Here is a 22789-nt window from a genome sequence, read left to right on the forward strand (position 1 = left end):
AAACCATCTATCTCACTCCTGGATCCAAGCTCACTCCAGGCCTTCATATCTTTGGGCCTTGCTTCATGCCATTCTCTCTTCGTAGACTGTCTTTCCTCCTAGTAGACCACTAGAGTGGTCCTGGAGAAGCAACCCCCAGTGCCCAGAGGCTAAATACGTCTCTCTCTCCTCTCTTCTCCTATGCCCCAGACTCACTCTGTTGGTCTCTGGTCTAGCCCTATTACGTTTACTTCGTGCCTGCCTCCAGTCATGCCGATGGGCAGTTCCCTGAGCTTTTTGCTCCTGCATGACCAGCTCCTTCTCATCCTTCAGGTGTCAGCTCAAATGTCATCTCCTCAGCTAAGCCTTCCTTGACCATTTATACACATTCTGCCCCATTATCTGGAGTTATCATCTTCATGAAACTTAGCATCTGAAATTATCTTCACCTATATGTTGGCCTGGACTATGTCTCTTCCTCTAGAATGTAAGCTCCTGGAGGGCAGAGATACAGCAGAATCAATTGATACGTGGTTTGTGCCCAATAAATATCTGTTGATTGATTAAATGAAGGCAAGTATGGGGTATTCGAGTTGTCACCCTGAGGCCCTGGCACAGAGCCTGGCGCAATAAAGGTTGGCTGCATGGAACGTTTGCTAGACGAATGAATGAACCAAGGAACAAACGAAGCAAGGGATGCCGCGATCTGATTACTGACTGACAGGTTGACTGACAGTTGGGGGACGCTTGGCCCGCACACTGTTGATTGACGACTGACAGCTGAGTGGCAGCCAGCGGACCCGCATCGGGGCTCCTGATTGGCTGGTTGCTGCAGCCCCTGAAAGGGGAAGGGGAGGGGGCCTGAGGCTACTGCTCCGGGTGCGGAGGAGGCGGCACCAAGCGGCGGAAGGCGGCCCAACCGCCAGAAGCTGTGCGAGCAACAGTCGCCTCGAACCAGCAAACCGACGTCTCGCGCAAGGGCCCGGCGCGAGGGGCGGGGCGCGCGCGTCACGTGAGCGTGTTTTGGGCACGTGACCCGCGCGGGGCCAAAGCTGGCCCCCGCCCCCTCTTCTCCTCCCCTCAGCGGGTGTGAGCCGAGCGGCCTCGCCTCACCGCCTAGCGCCCCCCTCAGCCGCCGCCGCCTCCGCCCGCCGGCCATGTCCCCCGGCCGCCGCCGCCGCCGCTCGAGCGCGGCGCTCCGGTGGCCCAGCGCGCATTGAGCGCGGGGCCCTCTCGCTGCTCGCCCGCCCCGGGGCCCCCTTGTTCTCAGCGCCGCCGCCGCCGCCGCCATGTTGGGTTTAGAGCCGCAGCGGAGCCGCCGCCGCCGCCGCCGGTGAGGGAGGCCGAGAGCGGAGCCCGCCCCGCCCCGGGGCCCAGGGAGCGGGGCCGCCTCGGAGCCCGGCCTCTCCCCGCCAGACGCCTTCCCGGCTCGCCCGCCGTGCAAGCCAGCGAGCGAGCGCCGGGCCGCGGCCGCGCCTTCCGCTCCCGGCCCGAGCGAGCCCGCCGCCCGTTCGTTCCCGCGCCGCCGCCGCCGGGCCCGGCCAGAGCCTGCAGCGGAGCCCACGAGAGTCAGCGCCATGGCGGAGCAGACCTACTCGTGGTGAGTGCGGGGCTTTGGAGGCCGGGGCGCGGCGCAGGTGGGGGTCGGGGCGCCGGCGCGGCCGGGGTGGGGGGGGAGGAGGAGGAGGAACAGGTGCGCGTTGGGGGGGGCACGGGTTGGGGGTGCACGCCCCCCTCGTCCCCACCAGAGGGGGCGGCTGGCCCTCGTGGCGGGCGGTCAGCGCCCGGGGACCCAGAGTCCAAGACGGGGGATGGAGGCGGCGGCGGCCGCGGCGGATGTCATCTGGTCATGGGCGGAGCAGGTGATGGAGAAGGGGAGCATGACCCCAAAGGTGGGAAGCCCACGGATGGGAAGTTGAATCCCGTGGGCACCCCGGAACTGACTTGAGGGGGTGGCTTCTGGGCAGGAGGATTGAAGGGGTGGGCAGAGGCGGGTCGGGGCAAGGGTGGGCCACCGGGCTGCGAGGAAGCTGGTGGGAAAAACAGGTGATCAGAGTCTGAACTTGGAAGTTATGAGAGAGGAGGAGCCGTCTAACTGGGGGGCCGCTGCTTATTAGCACCTGGCTGGCGAGCGAAGGGAGAGTTGGTAAGGTGGGCAGAGGCTCGGGTGTAACCGAAGGAAAACCGCGGAAGGAGTGTCTTGGGAACCATGGAGGGGAGTCCCGCGTGAAGATGTTGGAAGGGGATCCTGTTTGGATAACCACGTTCTGGAAAGGAAGTCGTTGGTGGCAGTGGGGCATGAGTAGAATCTTTGTGAGGATTGGTACTCTCTTCTTCAGAATTTAAAGTGGCCTGCTGCCCTGGTTCAAGTATGGAGATAGAAGATCTGCTAGTTATGTCCATTTTTATGGGACTTCTAAAGTTATTAAATAGATTGTTAAGGATTGAGAAGTGTATTCTGCAGCTTATGGAGTGAGAACTTACCTCTCCTGAGAAGGGACTGCAATGTTTGGGGAGAGGGGACTGAGAGGCCTCCCTTTAGCATGTGGAAGTGGAATATTTGCAGGAGGGGTTGAAGGATAATGATAGTTTCCTTGAAGAGTGGAAATTGGACAGTGGGGAGGAAGTAATAACCGGAGGTTAAGGAAGGAAGAAATGGGATTAAGTGTGAGATGGGAAACCTGGTTGCAATCTAGAGAGATTGTTTGAAGATGGTTTTACTCTTCGAAGCAAACGTGATTTGGGACGGAATTGTACTGCTTTCCCTTGTTAGAAAAAACACAATTGGGAAGAGCATGGCTTTTGGAGTTGGAAGACTTTGTTTGGAAGTCCTGTTCATCACTGATTTGCTTTATAACTGGGCACGATAGTAAGTTCTCCGTTCCCTTACCTGTTAAATAGGGAATTGCCTTTTTCATAGGTTGTAAAGATTAAATGAATAACTTTACAAAGCACATGGCAAACTGTAAAGTGTTGCATTTTATTACATTATAGCTAGGGAAACAGCAAAGAAATGGGTAATACATGAAAACAAAGAATGGTTTTAGGTAGAGGGCTTTAACGGAGTAGATATTTTGTGGTGGTTGAGGTTATGGTAGGTAAGTCAGGAACTCCTTGTGTCTTCACATAGGGAAAGAGGGTTAGTGATGGAAGATGATAATTCAGAAGGGAACTTCAGTGCTCAAAAAGAAGATAACTGAGAGTCTGCAAAAAGTAACACTAAAAGAAGAATTAAAACATTGGTGAACAGTTGTGACTGCAAATGTATTTTTAAAAGTGTTAACTAATTGGATAGTTTTGAGCAGCAGTGAGCTGTTTCTCCTTAACAGGTATTAATGGAACACAAGATCACAGTTTGAGCTTTCTTATGGACCAAATTAAGTCCCATAACTAACTTAACTAACTCATCTTGAGCTCTTAACATTGACTGGCCCAGCTGAGAGTTCTGATGGCTGCCCTTCTGCTTTTATTGTGCCATACAGAGACTGAATGGTTGAAGGGGTAAACACAGGGGCCAAGAATTGGGGAAAATGAACATGTTTTGCTAGATATTTTGGCCACACACTATGTGATGTTGGACAGCTTTACTAGTTAAGGGGGGACTACTTTGTGAAGTTTGGTGTTTTATAATATTTATCCTTCTGAAATACTTCAATCTTAGCTGCTTTTGCTTTATAGGCAAAGAAGCTTCTTGAAATCAGAATGGTTATTAGCCTGCCACCTTTAGCAAGTTTTGAGATGGTGAAAGTTTTTACAGCATCTTGAGAGAGGGAGGTGTTTGAGGAGGGAGGATTGGGAAACCAAAGAGCATTCTAGGTTCTGATAGTTACCATAGGTAATTATCCATGTAAGGTACACGTTTAATTCTCACCAGTCCCTGAGGTAGGTGACCATTCTGTTTTTTGGAGGAGGAAGCTTAGGCTGAGGAGACCAAATGATTTGTCCGAGATACTTCACCTGTGATGCTTTATTTTGTTTGATACAAATTCCCACATCATTGTTTTCATTCTCCTTGTAATATAAGTGTGGAAAAGGTATTCCAAAAGTACATGTGAACTGAGCTTTGGATTATCTCTCGTTTTGCAGTATCTTTGTCACTGTTCCTTTGGTTCATGTAAATAGGAGTTGATTTTTTTTTTTTTTTAAACAGACTTGTACTTCACTCATTTGTATGTGGCCTTTAGGAAAATCAACCTTGTGGGGACTATTGTGGCAGTATAGATTTGTCTGAGGATGAAGTCAGTGAAGAATGTAGAAAGTAGATGTTAGAAGAATGAAAATAGGTTCCTTAGGATTTTCTTTCCTTTTTTTTTTTTTTTAAGATTTTGTTTTTAGAATCTCTACACGTAAATGGGGCTCGAACACACAATCCTGAGATCAAGAGTCAAAAGGTCCACTGACTGAGCCAGCCACGTGCCCCAGGATTGTCATAAAATGATATGTAAATTATAAAGCAAAATTGGCCATGAGGTGGTGATTGTTGAAGCTTAGTGATGAGTACTTGGAGGTTTATTGCCATGTTTACATTTTTCATAATAACAAGTTAATTTAAGAAAACAAATACACATGTTGTTCATGCAGTTTTCTGGTTTTTCATGCTTGCTTTCTGTGTTGAGAAGCCAGAATGGGTGTGCTGAATTAAGAATATGTAGATTATGACCTGACGAATGAGGGGGCACAAGCCACTCAGGTAGTTGGCAGGTAGCTTTCTCAGCATCTGAGCTCCCACTTTGGGGAAGGGAAATCCAAGGGGTCATTGCAGTTGAAGATGCAGTTTCAGTACACCCATACAGTGGAAGTACAGTAGCCCCCGTTATCTGTGGGGTTTACATGCCAGGATCCCAGTGGATGCCTGAGGTTGAGGGTAGTATCGAACCCTATATGTGCTGTGTTTTCTCTATATGTACATGCCTGTGGTAAAGTTCAAGTTATAATTTAGGCCTTGTAAGAGATTAATAACAAATAATAAAACAGCTACAACAATACACTGTGATAAAAGTTATGTGAACGTGGCCTCAAAATATCTTATTGTACTGTATTCACCCTTGTAACATACGAGATGATAAAATGCTTATGTGCTGAGATAAGTGAGATGAATGACATAGGCATTGTGACATAGCATTAGGCTACTATCGACCTAAGGACAATACGTAGGAAGGAGAATCATCTCCTTCTAGACTGGTTGACCCTGGTAACTGAAACCTTGGTGCTCAGTGAGCCAGGGAAAGGGCAGTCCTCTGTCCCAGGTCACAAACAGGAGATACAGAGTAGGGTAGCAAACACCTATTACTTATAAGATGATGGAGGTGGAGATCAGTAATTGGGGGTCTTACTTCTAGAGGTTATTTTTAAAGGTGCCCCAGGGAAAAGCAAAGCAGGGACTTGTGGGCCTCCTAAACTCAAATCGTTATCTAAATGTCCAGACTCTGGGTGTGATTACAGATAATCATACTGTAAAATGGCTGGGCATCAACTCTGAAAAACAAAATTCTTGTCTTTGAAAGTTGTTTTCCTCATCACACTTTCTTCCAGCAAATTCTATCAAAATCCCATTACCCAAGGTTCACCTGAAATTCCACGTAGCTGAGAAGCATTTTCTGAACACCCCAACTCAAAGTGATCTCTTTGTTTTGGATACTTGTAGTCAGTCTGCATCTTTCCTTCCTTTACTTGTGTGAATACCTAGCTTCTTCATTAGATTGTAAACTCCTTGAGGGAAAGGACACTGTTACACTACCCTTTGTCCTCCCATATACTTAGCCATTGTCTTGCCCATAGCTTCTAATTAAAACACGCTGACTGAATATGATAGGTTTAGAGGGTGGTTCTTCCTTTGTTGAAAGAATATTTTAAGTGTAATGGAAAGCTACAGATAAGTATTTATTAAAATCCTTGTATTTATAAAATAGAGCTTTTGGTAACTTAGTTTCCTGCTGTCACAGTGCTGTAAGAATGAGTAATGCCATCCTTAATAAAGTTTTAAATAAAAGCTATTGACAGATGAAATTAAAATAATTGGTAGTAACACCACAGTCTTTATCACCATGTACCCACAAGATTCAGCTTGTGTTCTTTTTACTTGTATACTGAGGAAGTAAAGAACTCATGTGAAAACACAAATAGAAGGTGCAAACTAGATTTTTATTAATTTGAGAAAAACACCTTGCTCAATATATATTTGTGAGTGTTATTTTAGCAAAAGTTCTGTGGAAAACAGGAACTTGTCTCTCTCTCTCTCTCTCTCTTTTTTTTTTTTTTTTAAAGGAACTTCTCTCTTGATGAAGTCAGTGCAGTACTTCAGTCTTGGTGGTAAAAATGATTTACGTTAGGATTAATATTGGTGTAGAAAGAAAAGGGAATAAGTACATGTTAACTTCATCGAGATGAATTTTGTTACCAGAGTAGTATCATAATATTTTATTGTGTGTTTTCTGGGTGCTAGGGCTTTAAAGAATTGCTAAGTAAGGAAACTGAGGCTCAAAGAATTTAAGTAACTTGCCAAATAACATATAAATGGTGAAAGGGCTCAAAGTCAAGACTGTTTAATGTGAAGATTCTGTCACTGAATCTGTCTACTTCCATTTCCACAGTCACTCCTCTAAGCCAGCCCATCTTTTGCTTGAGTTCCCCGTTAGCCTCCTCACTGGGTCTCCCTTTCCCCATTCTCCACGTGATGACCATTTTCCTTGGTGGACCTTTTTTTTTTTTTTTTTTTTTTTTTTTTTTTTAAGATTTTATTTATTTATTTGAGAGAGAGAAACAGTGAGAGAGAGCATGAGAGGGGGGGAAGGTCAGAGGGAGAAACAGACTCCCCATGGTGCTAGGAGCCCAAAGCAGGACTTGATCCTGGGACTCCAGGATCATGACCTGAGCCGAAGGCAGTCGCTTAACCAGCTGAGCCACTCAGGCACCTCTGAGTGGTCTTCTGACAGTTTAACTTAGATTGTGCCTGTCCTCTGCTTAAAACTCTTCAGTGGTCATACTTGGAATAAAATCCAGGTTCCTCAGTATGCTCTTCATGGTCTCATCTTGTGTGTGTCTCTAAGGGTTGACAGACAATAAACTAAAAGTTACACAGGGGTAAGAATCTTTCTATTTGGGTACTCTCTTCAGTGCCTGGCATGTAGTGGGTAGCTGGTAAATATTTACTGAACAAATGTATGAGAACGCTTCCCCCTGGGCTAATAAGTATCCTAAGATCTACTCTAAGGATTGCATTAGATTGAGGTAATCTACTGTGATGATAATGGACTTTATCCTGCTGGGTATTTGCAAATAGTGCTACACCTGAGAATGAGAAATAACACAGATCTCTAGAACTTTATGGAAGTCACTTCCCTGCAATTACTGTTGTGTATCATTGTATCTGTTGATGAACATATCTGTTCTTTGTATCTTGTGGTCTTTGCATCTTATGCAAGTTTTTAACCCACTGAGCCACCCAGGTGCCCCCTTATGCAGGTTTTTCAGAGAGAAACTATTTAGTTGAATATGTGTGTCTTGGGATGCCTGGGTGGCTCAGTCGGTTAAGCCACTGCCTTCAGCCCAGGTCATGATCCCAGGGTCCTGGGATCAAGTCCAATATCGGGCTCCTTGCTCGGCAGGGAGCCTGCTTCTCTCTCTGCTTCTGCCTGCCACTCTGTCTGCTTGTTCTCTCTCTCTCTGACAAATAAATAAATAAAATCTTAAAAAAAAAAAAAAGAAAATATGTGTCTAGCATTACAGACTTTAGATTTGCTCACTTTAAAAACATGTTTTGCTTATAGTTAAGGTGGTGTAATAATGGTTTGGTGATGCGTGAATCAGACTGAAATTAACCGAAACTAAGACCAGAAATTTGTACTGAAATCATTTTCCTCAGGGTTTCTTATGAAGCCTGAGGATGGGGGAGAGGGAAGCTGGAGAGTCTGTAACCATATCAGCTTTTAATTTCCCAAATGGTGATATGAATTAAAATGCCTAATGTCCATGCATTTCTTAGAACAGATTTGTGTGTGACCATTTATTTTAGAGATGACAAATGCCATGAATTGAGGTGTTACGGAGCTCTGTGTAACTGTATTTTACTTCAACATTAATAACTTAGTTTTTATCATTCTCATGTTTCACCAAATCATCTCTTGGAAAATCAGGGGATGTTCTAAGAGGAGGGTGTCTAGCCAAATACTCTTGGCTACATTTGGCATCTGAGCCTTATGTTATTGCTGTCCCTAGCAGTTAAGTATGACTTGATTTGTTAAATTCTAGAATATATTTTCTGGAGTTTAATGGTTGCTTCTTGGGAGTTAAAGGAAATAGTGGTTTTATATGTTGTATGTATAAATCAGTAAATTTTTACAGCTTTGCAACAAGTTTTTGTAATATTTTCCAATCCTCACTTAAAAAGTTAGAGGTAGAATGCTCTTCTTCTGTAATTTTAATCTCTTAGGTGTCTAGAGGGGCTCCAGGTACCAAATTCAGTTTTATAGGGAAAATCTACAGTTAGTCCCCAGGATCCTCACAATGAATTCTTACCTCTCAGATTTTATTAATAGGTCTCACTAGGGCCACAGCTTAAAACAGACCCATGCATTAGCTGTGATTAGACTAGATTGAGCACCTGTGAAAAGTTAGGTTAGAAAATATTTTTAAGGTATTAGGCAATTAATATATATTAGCCTAATAGAGACCTAATAGAAAATCCCATTTCTTGGCTTTTGGGTGTCACCCTAATTTGGTAAGGACACTTGATAATCTCTGTTTTGGAGTTCTGGTATTGATAGTGAAGAACCGCTAAGGGATAAAAACCCAAAGTGTGCTAAAGTAGAGGTGTGCTCTACTTGGTTTTTCTGTGTTTGTGAATTATATTGAATATAATTGGTTGCTCAATAAGTATTCAATTCTGCCAATTCCACTGGTTAAATTTTGGTTTGAAATCGAAATTCTAAAATATGAGGATCTAATTCCATTCTGGTTTCTTTGAATTGGGAAATTTTTTCTTTGAGGGTGATTTCTATCTCTGATGAACTGTGATCCTAGTCTTGTCTTTGAGTCACAGTATTGTATTCTGTACAGTGGTTATGCCTGTCCTACTCCGAAGAGTTGTTGCAAGGATTCAGTGAGATAATACATGTGCAAATGCTTTGTAAGTTACTAAGTGAAATATAAAAACAAGGTATTTGTGCTCTACGTTGTTAGATCCAGACAGGTTCCAAGTACAGAATTCCTCACTACAGAAATGGTTTTTCTCATTTCATAATATAACCAGTCTTTAAACTTTGAGATGTCCATTCTGAGAATCCAAACAATGCCATATAAAAAGAAGGAGAATAGTTTGCAAATTATCATTGATTAATGTAGTTGCCTTTGAAATGTGCTATAAGGCCATCTTCTTTTAGTCCCATTTCGTAGTCCAAAAATAAAAAAGAAAAATCGTGAATTGAATAAAACTTACAAAAATAAGTTTTTTCATGTAAGTTTTATTTTGATCTTAGAAGGCAAATTCCTTCATAATATACTCAGATGAGGGAAGAGGACAATGATGTAGATAATCCTAGTCTTTTCCTGGTTTTCTTTGGAATGCACAGGATACTCATACCCTAAAATGCCCAAGGACGGGCTGTTAGCAGTCTCTTACCTGTTGCCTTACTCCACACTACTTATTCCAGGCACACCCACTTCCCCCTCATCTGAGGGCCTCAGACTTTGGCTTCACTCTTGACCTAAATAGGACATGTGCAGCAGAGTTTTAATTGTTTCTTCAATTTGGTTATACAGACATTTTGACTGAAGTACAGTGCTTGACTTTGTTGTTTTCTTGTCTTAATTTTTGCCCAAGTTGTCTAGCTTTGCTTTCCAAACTTGTAAATCTTGGGGCTTTGTCTGACAGCCTTAACTTTTAAACCTTTGACTATATGCTCTGCTGACTTATAAACTCCCCCCAATTTACATTTATTTCTCAAAAGTGCTTGCAAAAATACTGTTAGAGGTAAAGGTTAGTTTTAGGGGCACCTGGGGTGGCTCGGTCCTCAGGGTCCTGGGATGAAGGCCCTGTGTTTGGCTCTCTGCTCAGCAGGGAGTCTGCTTCTTCCTTTCTCTCCCTCTGCATGCTCTCGCTCTTCTCAAATAAATAAAATCTTTAAAAAAATTAGTTTCAGAGATTGAATTCTCTTACCTCTGCATTGATTAGTGCAAGCGCCAGTACCTTAAAAGTATTAAGGTCACGGGGCACCTGGGTAGCTCAGTGGGTTAAAGCCTCTGCCTTCAGCTCAGGTCATGATCCCAGGGTCCTGGGATTGAGCCCCACATTGGGCTCTCTGCTCAGCAGGGAGCCTGCTTTCCTCTCTCTCTCTCTCTCTGCCTGCCTCTCTGCCTATTTGTGATCTCTGTCTGTCAAATAAATAAAATCTTTTAAAAAAAAGTATTAAGGTCAGATATCTTAAAAATATTTTCAAATGTAAGTTTTATAGGGACTCAAGTCTAGGCTTGTTACAGAAATGCCACCTGGGACCACTGTGAGGCTAGTGAAAGTTAAAGATTTGAGATGGGGTCAGTTAACCAAGACGGAGAGAGTAGTTCTGAGGGCAGAATGGAGGCCTGGAAGTTGAGGCTTGGGAAACCTCACAGTTGAGAAATGGGAGGAAGAAGAGGAGTCAGAGGAAGCTCCATCAGAAGTAGGATAATTAGCAAAGCTCAACAGTGATGAAAGAAAAGGCATGGAGAATTTTGGGGGACAAGAGTGTAAAAGGCTACAGGGTTCAAAGAGAATGAAGAAAAAACAGACTGTTGAATTTGCAAAGAAAGTCATTAGTGAAAGTGCACTAATAAAGATCAGAGTAGTGAGGGTGAAAGGCAGATTAGGTCAGGGTAATGAAGAAATAAAAGCATCCTTTGGGTATGGGCCATTTGTTGGCAAGATAAGATGAGAAAGACATAAGGAAAGAAGATAGGATGCTTGATATAGACAGGGGCCATAGTCTTCTGGTTTTCTTTTTTTTTTTTTTGATAAGAGGAGAGAATTGTGTATTTGAAGCTAGAGAGGAGGAGAAACTGATCTTGGAAAGACTTTTCTGTTTTTTTTTTTTTTTTTTTTAAAGATTTTATTTATTTATTTGACAGACAGAGATCACAAGTAGACAGAGAGGCAGGCAGAGAGAGAGAGGGAAGCAGGCTCCCCGATGAGCAGAGAGCCCGATGCGGGACTCGATCCCAGGACCCTGAGATCATGACCTGAGCCGAAGGCAGCGGCTTAACCCACTGAGCCACCCAGGCGCCCAAGACTTTTCTGTTTTTAACTGTAGTTTAAATTTAGAGATTTTTATTTGTTTATTTTAATCACGGATTTCAATTAAGAGTTTTGAAGGGAACTTAATGGGGAATGTGTATACATTTACTCTTTGCTTTTCTCGTGTTTGTATTGCCACTAGTTCAGCTTGTATTGCTTTTGAAGGTCTTGTTTCCTGTTTTGTGTATGTGTGTGTGTGTGTTTAATTGTATCTGTGTGTGTGTGTGTGTGTGTGTTGTATCAGTGTAAAATCCAACCTCTTTGGTCTGACTTTCGAAACAGTCTTGCCTTGTAACCCTACTTCCCTGTATTTTCTTTAAAATGCTTGTTATTTCTGCCAAACTGGGTTACTCATCATTTCCCCTTTTATTTAAGGTGACTCCTATACCTGGTTAGTCTTTTCTCCCAAGTCTCTAAATATGTAAGTCCAAAGCATCTTTCAAGGTACTGCTGAAATGCTGTCCTCTTGTTACAGAACCTTCTGATTCGCCCAGGAGAAATATTCTTCTGATGCCTGTAGTTCTTTTTCTGATCCTGTGATGTGGCAGCCCTTTTATGATTTTTCTGACCTTGTATTGAATATATTTATGTGACTGTCTTCCCCCCCTGCATGAATTCTGTAAGCATAGGATCAAAATAACTGATTTTAGGTGTAAGGACCTACACATAGTAGAAGCTGAGATTTTCCTTTTTTTTTTAAGATTTTATTTATTTTGACAGAGACACAGCAAGAAAGGGATCACAAGCAGGGTTCCTGCCTAGCAGGGAGCTTGAATTGGAGCTCGAACCCAGGACCCCAGGATCATGACCTGAGCCGAGGGCACATGCCCAATGACTGAGCCACCTAGGCGCCCCATAGATTTTCCTTTTTTTAAAGATTGGGTATTTTGGAGGTGAAATTTACCAGGTGCTGGATTTAGAATAGACAGGACACATAGAAGAGAGAATACTTACCTAACATTTCACAACTCTTGGAAGAAAATACTAAAGTAAAATTGTTACTGTTAAGTTGGGTCAAGGGTTGTGGCCGGATTTTGCCTAACTTACTAATATCCACACAGCACCTTGAGAAGAGAAAGTGGCTCAGCCCCTGAACGGAATACGTGCGGGGGACATTCACAGGGGACCACAGGTTCTTTAGAGTCATCATCTTCACTTCTCATCTTCTTCAACCTGACCACAGACCAGCTGCTACCAACTTATTAATGCTTTTATCTCCCAAACAGGCACTTTGTGACATATATTATTTTTTTTAAAGGGGAAAAGCTCTGCCTTTTTTGTGCTGGGAGGGTGGTAATTAGGGAAAAGTTTCAATCTTGTGCTCAAATGAAATATTTTGCAGGAAATTTCCTTTAAGGTATGAGGAGTAATAAGCAATATGGAAAGTAGCTTCTGAGCAATTTAACATTTTCTGTCTCTCTTGCTACAATTTCAGAAATTCATACTCCTATATTTAAGCTTTTGTTTTAAGGAGCTAAAAATATTTTAAAAATAGAAACTTATTTTGCCTTTTTTTTCCCCATTTCTAAGTCTATTTTCTCTTTTAACTCATTTCTTTTCTCTTGTTTAATAATTATAATTCAGAAAGGGCAATTTAAAAAAAATCTCTTGGCCTAGTGCATACATATTTTAAATTTCATAGCTGTAGCAGTGCCTCAGTCTTAGGTCAGGATTAAATCAACTGGTCATCTGAATAGACATAAACCAGAAGTTTAGGGGATTAGAAGTTTGTTTTTGTTTTGTGTCTTTGCATGTTGTGCAATGGTGAAAATAACCTACAGACCTAAAGGTGATATATTAGAACAAACTTAGAACAGAAGAGAATAACAAGTAGAAGTGGGAGAGAGCAGTGAATAGCAGATGTGATTGGACAGTAGAAACAAGGTTAAGATTAGAGACTCAAGCATCATGAAGCTCAGATAATGAGTGTAAATGAAAAGATAGCCAGCTCCTAGAATAGGAAAGTCATTGAGAGTCATTATGAGGCAGAGGTGCAAATGGCCTGCAAATCCAGCTTTGTGCTTCAGGGTAGACTTACCAACTTGCCATCTGGAGACCTTGGAGACATTCTTAACCCTCATCAAACAAGTCGGTAAGTCCTGTTGATTTTATACATATAAAATTTTAAAAAAAGTGTTTCCTTTTGAAGTATTGAGGACATGACTACATTTTGTTTGTGTGTTTATTCTCAGTGGTTTGACACATAGTTTATTTAAATAAATATTATTCCAGGGCACCTGGGTGGCTCAGTCAATCAAGCGACTCTTGATTTTGACTACGGTCGTGATCTCAGGGTCGGATTCCTCACTGGGCATGGAGCCTGCTTAAGATTCTCTCTGTCTCTCTCTCCCTCTGTTCTTCTTCCCCATCTGAAAAAAAAGTTTTTTAAAAATTTTTTAAAGATTTTAAATATCTGATAGAGCATACAAGCGGGGGAAGCGGGAGAGAGAGAAGCAGACTCTGATGAGCAGGGAGCAAAGTATGGTGCTCGATCAGTCCCAGGATCCTGAGATCATGACCTGAGCTGAAGACAGACGCTTAACCAACTGAGCCACCCAGGTGCCCGCCCCCAATTTTTTTCAAATAAATAAATATTTTGTATTTGATTTTTAAAAAAAATAACCCTTAAAAAAGTAAAATTAGTAAGATGGGAAAGTATGTTGCTCTCAACTTTCAGTTTAAGAGCTCAAGGGGACAGGCATCAAATATCATTTGAGGTCAGTAGCTCACTCTTTATGCTAAGTAATTTAAGATATCATTGTGCAGAATGTTAGGCGAGATCTGCCTTGATCATCACTGTTTATGGAACCTCTTCAAAATACACTGGGAGTATTGGTTACTATATTGGTTAGCTGTTGCCATCTTAATACTGTATAACAAATTATCCCCACGTTTAGTGGCTTAAAATAGCTGTCTGCAGGTTGGCTGGTCAACTTCAGATCTGTATGTCAGCTGGGTAGCTCTGTTTCATGTGTATTTATTTTGAGGCCTAGACTGAATGGGCAGCAGCACCTAGGTGAAGTTCTTCGCATGACAGTTGACGGAAGCATAGGAAGGCAGGTGGAAATCTACAAGACTTCTTGAGGCTCACACTCAGAACTGGCATACATGACATTTCTGGGTCATTCTTTCAACCAAAGCAAGTCATATGGGGGAAACCAAAGACAAGGAACCACAAAACTAAGCCTTGCCCATTTGTGGGAGTAGCTGCAGAATCACAGGGCTAAGGAGTAGATTGAAGGAGGAGTGAGGAATCAGGGCCAGTAATGCAATCAACCACAAGTGAAGTTCCCTCTTTGCTTTCGTATGACTAGTTGTCAAACATTTTCATTCTATTCTAAAATGAAGTGTATCATATAGTCCGATTTCATATAGGTCCCTTCTGTAGCATTCAGGTTTTGACTTTAATATTTTATTTTATTTTCTGTTAATGTTTTCTATTTTTAAGAAAGCTTTTTTGAGATATAAGTCACATAACATACAATTCACTCATTTAAAGTGTATAATCTAGTGGTCTTTGGTACTTTCACAGAGTTATGCATCCATCGCCACAATCAATTTTAGAATTTTTTTTTTTCCATCTCAAGTGAAGCTCTGTACCCATTAGCAATTACTCTCTTCCCCCCCGCTTCTCTCCAGCCATTGGCAGCCAGTAATGTACTCTTGGTTTCTATGGATTTGCCTATTTCATATAAATGGAATAATACGATATGTGGTCTTTTGACTTCTTTCACTCAGTCTCCTGTTTTCAAGGTTCATCCATGTGGCAGTATAGTGCTTCATTCCTTTCCATTGGCAGATATATTCCATTGTACGGATATACCACATTCTACTTATCTGTTCTCAGGTGATGGTCGTTTCCCTTTTTTTTTTTTTTGACTATTATGAATAAGGTTGCTATGAACATTTGTGTAAAAGCGTTTGTACAGATGTATGTATGTTTACATTTCTCTTGGGTAAATATCTAGGAGTGGAATTGCTGGCTCATAGGGTTCTCTGTGTTTAACATTTTGAGGAACTGCCGATTGTTGTCCAAAACATCTGTACCATTTTACATTCCTATCTGTAATGTGTGAGGGTTCTAATTTCTCCACCTCCTTACCAACACTTGTCATTGTTCATGTTTTTATTATAGCCAGTCTAATGAGAAGTGGTTTTTACTTCTGTAATGTTTATAATGAAGGGTTTATAGAGGATAAAAGCAATAGTTATATACTAAATCTGTTTGTAAAATAAGTAAATAAAAAATAAAATGTTAAATCTCTTTGTACTTAACAGTGTAGTACTAAAGTCACGCTTCAGTTTTAGTTACCTAAAAAATCTAGCATTAGGGAAAAAAATTTTTTTGTCTCACAGATTTTTCTTCAGGCTACTCATTCCTTATTTTACATGCTAGAATCATTTAGGAAGAAATTAACCTCAGGTGATTATTACATGAGTTCTTTATTTTTGGGTAAGTGAATGCCCAGATTACGCTGGCAACCTGCTGCATCCCAGTCGTTTTGGGATTGTGACTGGTTTAATGACTGAAGTTGTTGGGTTGTTTTGGGGGGGGGGGGGGGGAGTCCTCCATATCTATTCTTTGCCAGGAAGATGATCACTAGAGGAGTTAGTTGTAAAATACGACCTTTTTGGGCTTAGCACTGTTCAATAGAAATACAATATAAAGCACCTATGTCATTCATAGTATTCTAGTAGCCACATTAAAAAAGTAAAAAGAAACACATGAAATTAATTTTAATAATATAGTTGATTTAATCCAGTGTATCAGATATTTGTATCATTGATTATATGTAATCAGTACAAAAATTATTAACAAGACATTTTACATTTTTTAGTAGAAAGTCTTCTCAGTTCAGGCTAGCTACATTTCAGAAGCTCCATAGCTACATGTGGCTAGCAGCTGCCATATTGAACAGCACCATCATGGAGGTCTAAGAGCTTATGATCTGAATTTCTTCTCACAAGCATAATGATCCGTATCTTCAGGAAAAACAGATGAGTGCTTAATCAGCCTGTATTTCTGATTCTTCAGTTTTATATTGTTACTGCATTTTTTCTTTTTTTAAATGTGGGAGAACATCTTCAGAGGGGTATAGAGACAAGCTCCTTACAGCTCAGATTTTTGGCTATGAGTAGAGATTAGTTAGCAGGAGGAAGAAAAAACTGGTCTCCCTCATCATCAAGGATGTACCAGATTCTGTGGTTCTTAGCAAATAAAAGAACTACTACTATTCGGTCCTTATTCTGATTATTCTTAGATAGTCAGAGTCTCTTTTGGCCTGTTCTTGTACTTGTACTGTCTGACCACATAGCTTACTTGGTTAGACAAAATAAAGCTGTAGATTTGATCTCTAATTAATGACTGACTTTATGCCTGCTGGGGCTTCACTATAGTAACTAAGGCAAAATAAACAGGATTCTCTGTTCTATGAGTTTACACTGTTGTTCGAGACTGCTGGCATTTGCTGGATCTAGCGCCAGCAAATGTAATTAAAACTTCAAGAGATTTCAGAATGGGCCATTCATTGTATAGAAGGCATGTCTGTCAATCGTTTATTATTAGAGGGACTGAATTTTGTCAGGTGTCTTAATACTTGAGTACCTTCACCCATAGCTTATATTTTCTAGTTTGCCTCAGTGCCCACCACTTTATGTGCTGTACCCTGAATCTCTACATCAGTAGTTTATATGATTTACCTAGCCCCTGCAGGCAGTTGAGTGGTGACCCCTTGATGTCTGCGATCAGTTCTAGATCATTGCCACAAAGGTGGGTTAGGGATAAGGAGATAGCTCATCAGTGCTCCAGTGACAGTGGATTAAAAAAAGTCTATCTTAAGAGCACATGCAACGTTAGACACAAAAAGTTGCCCCATACTTGACCATTGCATTAAGTATTGCTGACTATTGGATGTCTTAAGGTTCTAACAAATGTTCCATCGGCCATGGTTCTGGTTTTTCTGAGCATTTAAATGCAGTTAGTTTTTCTAAATGGAATTCACTTGCTTTTGTATTGTAGTCTGTGAATGGTTTTCTGACTGAGAGAACAAGGTCACTATCTAATTGACATGATATATCCTATTGCATTCATTTTTGAATTCTTTTGAACTCTTTTTTGAACTCTTGGTATTTGTGATTGTGTGGACCCAGAGCCCATTTGTTGGGTTCATGGACTTGAATTTGAATTTTAAGTCCTTATGAGTTGTAGGTCCTCAGTGCACAATTGTGGAATTAAAGAATACCATGAGTGATACTTTCTTTGGTCAACAGTTTACTGAGTGGCTATGTCAAATTTTTGATACACGTTATGATTTTGATAATCTCTAAATATTTTAGTTTGACACTTGTTTATTCTTCATTTTTGAAATGTGCTTGAAAGCTTTAGCTTTATTAAGAGAAAAGTAATGTTTTTTAGTTTAGAATTTGAAATGCTTTGATTTATTGCTATTATGAAATATTCCTTTAACAGCTATTTTACTTGTTCTCAACTGAGTGCACAGCCTCCAGTTACTAAGCTCCAAGTCGGTTGGCCCAGTGGGGACAGAATTGGAAGCCTTACTTCTCTGGTTCTGTGTACTAAACAATTCTGCTCTTTTGGTGATAAAACCTAATTGAAACCTCTTCCTATGGCAAAAAAAACCAAAGACCTGATATGAAGTTTTTTGTTGTTGTTTTTAAGATTTTATGTTTACTTGACAGAGAACACAAGCAGGCAGAGCAGAGGGGCAGGCAGAGGGAGAGGGAAAGCAGGTTCTCCACTGAGCAGTGAGCCGGATGTGGGGCATGATCCCAGAACCCTGGGATCATGACCTGAGCTGAAGACAGCCACGTAACTGGCCAAGCCACCTAGATGCCCCATGAAGTTCTTTGTATTATCTATTTATCCCTCTTAGTGTGACTTTTCACTCTGTTGCAGAAATACTTGTATTTGATTATGGGGCACTGCTTGATGTTAGGGTATGTTACATAATCCTAATACATGTTTTTGTGTTGCCTTTCTAAAAGAAAAAAGAAAAAATCTGATTTCTGAAACATCTCTGGCTACAAGAGTATCAGATAAGAGATTATAGAACCCTAGTATATTATTGGTGCTGTTTTGGAAAATGCAGATGAACAGGAGAAGAAAAGAAAACCGCATATTCCTCTTCCAGTGCCTCATTAAATTTGTTGCATATTTTTCAGGTCTTTTTTTTTTTTCTTTTAAGATTTCATTTATTTGTCAGAGAATGGGGGAGAGAGCACAAGCGGGGGGAGCAGCAGGCAGAGGGAGAAGCAGGCTCCTCACTGACCAAGGAGCCCAATGCAAAAATCAATCCCAGAACCCTGGATCATAACCTGAGCCAAAGGCAGACGCTTAACTGACTGAGCCACCCAGGCATCCATTTTGCAGGTCTTTTAAAAAAATATATATGCTTGTGACTATTGTTTAATTACACACAAGTTCATAAAAAAAATCAGACATCTCAAGTAATAAAAAAATTGTCATTACCTAAAATTTAACCTACCTAGAAAATTCATGGCAAAATTTCATGCAACTCTTCTGGGTGTTGTAGGAATTATAGATCATTTTTTACACAAAAAGAGGAATCGGTTCATAGTGTATTTTCCTTCTTACATCATATGGAATATCTGCTCTGTGTATATAAGTTATGAGACATAATAAGCCTTCATGAACCTCACCAACCACCTAAAGAACTACAGGATTACCAGTACTCTCTTGAAGCTCCTGTATAATCCTTGGTCCCTCCTCCTACCTGTTCTCCCTCTACTGCTGTCATGAATTCTGTATTTAGCATTCCCTTGCTTTTTAAAAAACGGGTTTTACATTTATTATGTATTAATGTTTTACTGTACAACATGTTCGTTTTTACTTTTTTTTTACAGTTGAGTGTGGTAAAGATAAAATATGTGGTCTTATACCTTTCTTTTTATAATCAATATTGTTTTCAAGTTGTGTCCTACTTATTGCACTCATTTTCATGAATGTATAATGTTCTACCCTGTGAATTATACCATAATTCATATATTTTCCTGTTATGGATATTTAGGTTTCTAGGTTGGAGCTGTTTCAAAGAGTTCTGTGATGTGTTCATGTTTATATATATAGTATATATTCCTGGGGTTCATGTTTTAGAGTTTTCCTAGGGTTTATACCTATTGCTAGAATCTCTTTTAGGTGAGTGCTTTTGTGTCATAAGAAATCCTTTTCTGGCCCAAGGTCATATAGGAGAAGGTATTCTCCTATATTCTAAATAGGAGTGGGTTAGTGTTAACACTTTGCCTTTCATGTACAAGTTGTTAATCTAAAGTCTAGATTAGAATTTAGCCTAAATTAACATGAATTTAGGTAAGATGACATCTGTAATTGTCTTATTTAAACATAGGATAATAGGATTATTGATTATATTATTATATCCTATTAGTAGAGGGTAATAGGAATCCAGTTGTCCCAGCTCTATTGAACAGTCCCTTCTTTTCTCATTGATCTCTAATGTCATCTCTGAGACTTTTTGGTGTGTTTTGTGTGTTTAAGTAATTTCGGTGGTAAATAGTATTTTGTTATTAAATGGCAAATGGTATTTTGTTACCTGCCTTTTTTCTGTTTAAAATTCCTTGAATGTCTCTTCATACCATTGAATATTACAGATTAGTTTTTAGTGTATATATAGTAGACCACTATATTCACCCCCCCCCTTTTTTAAAAAGATTTTATGTATTTGGGACGCCTGGGTGGCTCAGTTGGTTAAGCCGCTGCCTTCAGCTCAGGTCATGATCCCAGAGTTCTGGGATCGAGTCCCAAATCAGGCTCCTTGCTCGGTAGGGAGCCTGCTTCTCTTGTTGCCTCTGCCTGCCACTATGCCTGCTTGTGTGTACTCTCTCTCTCTGACAAATAAATAAAATCTTTAAAAAAAATAAAGATTTTATGGATTTATTTGACACACAGAGATCACAAGTAGGCAGAGAGGCAGGCAGAGAGAGAGAAGGGGAAGCAGGCTCCCTGCTGAGCAGAGAGTCCAATGTGGGGCTCGATCCCAGGACCGTGGAATCATGACCTGAGCCAAAGGCAGAGGCTTTAACCCACTGAGCCACCTAGATGCCCCTATTCAACCCCTTTTTATTTAGTCTTGTTCATTCCTTCTCCTCCAGTCTCCCTCTCTAGTAAAATTTATAATTAGCTTTCTCTCCATTCTTCTAGAAATGTATGCACATGTATAATCCTATGAAATCCTTTTTTTTTTTTAAATTGTGGTAGCATATAGAAAATACAAAATTTTCCATTTTAACCATTTCCAGAACTTTTTCATCTTACGAATTGGAAACTCCATATCCATTAAACACTAATTTGTTCTATCTTCTCCCTTTCCTGGCAGCCACCATTCTCCTATCTCAATGAATTTGACTACTGTAAATATCTCATATAAATAGAATCATACTATTTTTCCTTTTGTGACTGGCTTATTTCACTTAGCATAATATCTTCAGGTTTCATCCAGGTTGTAGTATGAGTCAGAATTTCCTTCCTTTTTGAGGCTAAGTAACACTCAATTCTGTGTATATACCACATTCTTTTTATCCACTCATCTATCAGTTAGCTGTTGTATTATTGAATAATGCTGTTATGAACATGGTTATACAAATATCTCTTCAAGTCCCTGCTTTCAAATCTTTTGAATATATACTCAGAAGTGGGACTGCAGCTAATGCAATAATTATTTAATTTTTTGAGGAACTGTCACAGTGTATTCCATGGTAGCTGCACCATTTTACATTCCCACCAGCAGGGCATAGGGTTTCAGTTTCTCCACATCCTCTCTACCACTAGTCATTTCCTGTTTTTTTTTGTGTTTGTTTTGTTTTGTTTGGATAATTGTAATCATCCTAATGGGTGTGGTATCATTGTGCTTTTGATTTATATTTTCCTAATAATGAATGATGTTGAGCATCTTTTCATGTATTTTTTGGCTATTTGTATATATTTGAAGAAATGTTTCTTTAAGTCCTTTGCCCATTCTTTATTCAGGTTGTTTGATTTTTGTTGTTGAGTTGTAGGAGTTCTTTATATATTCTGGATATCTGTCTGAATATATTCTGGATGTCTTTATATATTCTGGATGTCTTATTAGTCATATGATTTTCTTTTCATTCTCTAGGTTGCCTTTTCATTTGTTAATAGTTTCCTCTGGTGCGCAAAAGTTTTTAATTTTGATGAAGTCCCAATTTATTTTTTCTTTGATTGTGTGTGTTTTTGGTGTCATATCCAGGAAATCATGGCCAGATCCCAGGTAATGAAGCTTTTCTTCTGTGTTTTCTTCATTGAGTTTTATTGTGTTGGCTCTTATGCTTAGGACTTTGATCTATTTGGGATCCATTTTTGTATATGATAAACATTTGATTTCATTCTTTTGTTTAATTTCTTTTTAATGAAGTGATGGTGTGCTCTACACACCATGATGCCTGTGTCTTGCCTTTTTCACTTAGTAATGTATTTCAACCCTACTCACTCGTTTCTTTTTTGTTCTATCTAGTATTTAGTTGAACAGTTTAAGTCAGTATATAGGAGAGCTTCTGGGTATGGCTGCCTTAACTGACAGTTAAATGAAAAGAAAATCAAATAGGAATGTTAAACCCAGGAATGAAAACTCAAAGGAAAAGACAAAAGCAAGGAAGGGAGAAAGAGAGGGAGATATGGGAATAAGATCGTTAATTTTTACTCTCTGGAAGACAAATTGCAATTTTGTTGAAAGTTATTGGTTTATTTATTCCTAATACTGTGTATGTAATTTATCTTTAAATCAGTCCTCTGAAGTATAGGTATTGCTTCCCCCACTATAATTTTACAGTTGAAAAACTGATTACTCACTCAAGATTATATAGTTAATGAATGGCAGAGCTAGAGTTTGAACACACAGATAATTTTTAACTCCAAAGCCTAGGCTCTTTGCCACTAATGGTTCTCTGAGAATAAAGGGAACCTTTAACCAAGTAAGCTTGAGAAATGCTGCATGTTAAATCCTTCTCTTGGAAATTCATAGTCTGAACTAGTGTATTTTGAGGTCTGATAAGTCAAGTGGTAATAAAGAAACCTGTTTAATTTTGTTTTAAATATTAAAAGACACTTGCTCAGGGGAAGAGTTTGCTTGGCATCTTAATACCTGGAACAGTTCTCCATTAACACTATTTTGGGAAGTGCTGCTCTCAAGGTTGTGTTTTCTTTCTTGTATCAAATCTCATCAAAGGCTAAGGACAGGAAATTAAATCCTAACTTGGTGAAGAAAAGAAACACCCTATAGAACTACGTAACACAGCCGTAATTTGGAGAGTTGAAAGTCAGCTTATATCCTATTATCTGTAAATTGACTCAGATGGACAGCTAGCTGCTTTGCCAGAGGCAAATTACATGTGATTGCAACTTCTGTTGTCCACAGGACAAGTAAAAAAGTTCTAGCTTTATTTCAGTGTATATGATATGGTAAAATTGTAATACAACAGAAGAATTTAAGACATTCATTTAGAAATATTTAAGAAAAAATATTTACCATGCAGTAC

At 40.2% G+C, this 22789-nt stretch overlaps 1 protein-coding gene and 1 long non-coding RNA gene across 3 annotated transcripts in view; both read left to right on the forward strand.

Moving 5' to 3' along the window:
* The first annotated feature begins 1126 nt into the window (after positions 1–1126).
* SPPL3 (signal peptide peptidase like 3) overlaps positions 1127–22789 on the forward strand; it is a 146560-nt gene continuing 124897 nt past the window's right edge. The window contains exon 1 of one of the 2 annotated variants that reach the window (XM_032876125.1): positions 1127–1579. In XM_032876125.1, coding sequence (XP_032732016.1) covers positions 1557–1579 — 23 coding nt within the window. In that variant the 5' untranslated portion in view covers positions 1127–1556. The remainder of the gene's footprint in view (positions 1580–22789) is intronic. The other variant, XM_032876126.1, reaches the window with a different exon arrangement.
* Positions 10095–10599, forward strand: LOC116878527. Its single transcript, XR_004384852.1, has 2 exons — positions 10095–10177; positions 10387–10599. It is a non-coding gene; the product is annotated as an uncharacterized LOC116878527 (long non-coding RNA).

Source organism: Lontra canadensis, unplaced genomic scaffold (genome assembly GCF_010015895.1).
Source record: "Lontra canadensis isolate GAN:19392208 unplaced genomic scaffold, GSC_riverotter_1.0 scaffold58, whole genome shotgun sequence".
Classification (NCBI taxonomy): Eukaryota; Metazoa; Chordata; class Mammalia; order Carnivora; family Mustelidae; genus Lontra; species Lontra canadensis.